The 2,524-nt window shown below is 53.1% G+C and overlaps 1 protein-coding gene across 1 annotated transcript; it reads right to left on the minus strand.

The window, feature by feature from the left end:
* Positions 1-430: 430 nt before the first annotated feature.
* LOC121437902 (ubiquitin-like protein 4B) lies at positions 431-1,003 on the minus strand. Its single transcript, XM_041638019.1, has one exon. It carries the CDS (start codon positions 1,001-1,003, stop codon positions 431-433), a length of 573 nt encoding a protein of 190 aa, XP_041493953.1.
* Between the last annotated feature and the right edge of the window lie 1,521 nt (positions 1,004-2,524).

Below are 2,524 nucleotides of genomic sequence, written 5' to 3' on the forward strand. Positions count from 1 at the left end.
GCATCCTCACGAGAATTCCAGGGCAGCTGAGAGCCCTTCCTCTTCTCTATACTATTAGGGATCTGGAGTTTATGAGGAGGACAGACAACAGACTCAACTGTCTTTCTGTTTTGGAGAAGGAGAGGCTCTGTCTAGAGCCATGGAGCCTTTCTCTGAGCCAGGCTTGAGCAAAACTACTCCCCCCAGAGCTGGGGTGAATTTTGACAGTCCCTATAGGGTACCTTGGCTCGTCCAGAATTCTTGTAGCAGAGACTGATGGTGCTAGAATCATTCTGCACTTCAGACGAGGACCTACAGGCTAGAGGGTGTAGAAGGATCCAGATACCCTCCAGCTACTTCAAGGTTCAGTAAGAGGGATGAATGTGTCTCCATCGGGAGAAAGTAATGAGAAACACTGCCCGAGAACAGGAAGAATCAGGCCAGGGGAAGTTTAGTGAGCAAGAGAGTAGGATGGACCAGTTTGCTGATCAGCCTCCTTCCCATTCTTTTCCTCTTCCTCCTCCTCTTCTCCGCCTCCTTCATCACGTTGTTGGCGCTCTGAGGCAGCAGCCAGGTCCTCCTTTTCCTCAGCCAGCTCTTCAAGCTGTTGCTGTGCCAGGAGCTGGCCCACCAACTGCTCCAGGGCCTCCAGGCTCAGCCTCTGCAGGCGCTCCTCGTGCTCTTGCCTCAACAGCCCCAGCACTGCCTTGGCATCCTTAGGCCCAAAATGTTTGCCTAGGACCTGGCCCAGCTGGAGCCACAGGGGCTGGGGCGGATGGGTCTTGTCTAGCGCTGCCTCCTCTGGAGGCCGCATGATGACATTGATGGAGGCGTTGGGCCCGATGCTGTAATCGGAGAGGTGTTTGTCATCATCCAGGAGCTGGCCCCGGAACAGCAGGTGCTGCTGCTCTGCTGGCACCTGCAGGTGTTGAGAAACCAGCTTCTTCAGTGTGGCCACACTCTCTTTTCCAGAGACCTTCAGGCTGCATCTTCGGCCCAGGAGCAGTTTGACCGTGAGGAACATTGGGCCAGAGAGAAATCAGGAGGGATCCATGCTCTGGGAGTTGCCCTGAAGGTAGAGGGCCCTATAGGGTGACCCTGTCACGAGAGGGCCACTGCTCCCAGCAGGGTAAGGGCCCAGCTCACTTGGGCAGCCACTAGCTAATGTTCAGTGATGTCACAATGTTGTGGGAGGGCTCATTTCCATAGCAGAACTCTAGGGACAGAAAAGGGACATTGTAAACATAAAGCATCTTTCCTATGAGAAAGAGGGGAGAAGAGGTGGGGCAGGGGGTGTGAAGTGACCAGGAAATAAAATGTAAAGAGAGCTGAAACAGAGAAAGAGAAACGGAAAAGGAACCATGAAAACAGCATTTCTGCCAATTTTCTCAGCACAAGCCTTGGGTACTTTCTTGATGTCAGCAGGAGGAGACCACAGAGCCCCCAGGAAATCTGTCTTATATCCATAGCCTCAACTTAATCCACGCGACCTACAAGATGCTTTGATAATTCCTGCCTGTGGGAGGGGAATGTGTAGGCTCATTCAATCCTACAGCCAAGAGGCACATAGCTGTATCTTCATGGTGGCCTCACCTTGCCTCCTGAACCAACATCTACTCAGTATCTTCCGTGTGCCAGGCACTGAGCAGACTCCGGTGTGCAGAGTCACATAAGGGGCAGGATGCTTGTTCGGCATGAGTGTTGTATTTGACAAGTTTCCCTGCAGCGCGTTGTTGATCTCGAGCTAAACCCTTTGCAGGTGTTGCCATGTGTTAGCCGGCAAGGATGGTACTGTCTTGGCTGAGAAGTGAGTGAGCCTAAAGAAGAGCTGATGCCCCTAATGGGTATGCTGGCTGCTTCAGGGGATCCCATGGGTCTCCCCAGCACCCAAGCCCTCCCTTCCCCTCCTCCCTTCCCGCCTTACTCCTTTCCCTTTCCTGCTGCCCTGGCTCTACAGAGGATGACATTGTTGACAATCACCACGGCCTTCTTGAGTCTGCCCTTCCAGTCCCTGGCCCCAACCCCTGGCCCAGGGTTAGCCAACCTTCACCTGTCCTTCTGACCTTGACATCTAACAGCAGCTGAAAGAAATAACCGTAAGCACCAGGACCGTTACCTCCACTCATTCTCCTGCTCCTGTGTTCTCACGCTTGGCGGATGACCCAGATTCTGGTCCTAGATGGCCCAGCACTCACAAGTCAGGAATTCCACCCAATGAAGCTCTTGCTGAAAAGTGCTCCAGAGTTCATCTCCCCGCTGGCCCCCACTGCCCTCCATGACTGAGGCCTCACTATAGCCACTGCTCTGAACTCACTGTCATCTCTCGATGCAGCTACTACCTTGGACCCGCTCATCCCACAGGCAAAAGAATGGTCCTAAAATTATTGTGAGTCCCCTGAGTTTAACTCTTTTGCTCTTGGAAACTTTCCTGCTGTGGCACCTAAGGACTTTACAGCTTGGCACCCCATCCTCCCCATTTTTCATCCTTTGCCCCAGCCACATGAACCTGCCTTTGTCCCTGCTTGTTTCAAACTCTACCAACTCA

Source organism: Microtus oregoni, unplaced genomic scaffold (genome assembly GCF_018167655.1).
Source record: "Microtus oregoni isolate MIOR12 unplaced genomic scaffold, Mior012 000054F_ref0000373, whole genome shotgun sequence".
Classification (NCBI taxonomy): domain Eukaryota; kingdom Metazoa; phylum Chordata; class Mammalia; order Rodentia; family Cricetidae; genus Microtus; species Microtus oregoni.

Bases quoted from the DNA above. Each gene is read 5' to 3' on its own strand.
- LOC121437902 (XM_041638019.1), bottom strand. From the start codon at position 1,003: ATGTTCCTCACGGTCAAACTGCTCCTGGGCCGAAGATGCAGCCTGAAG.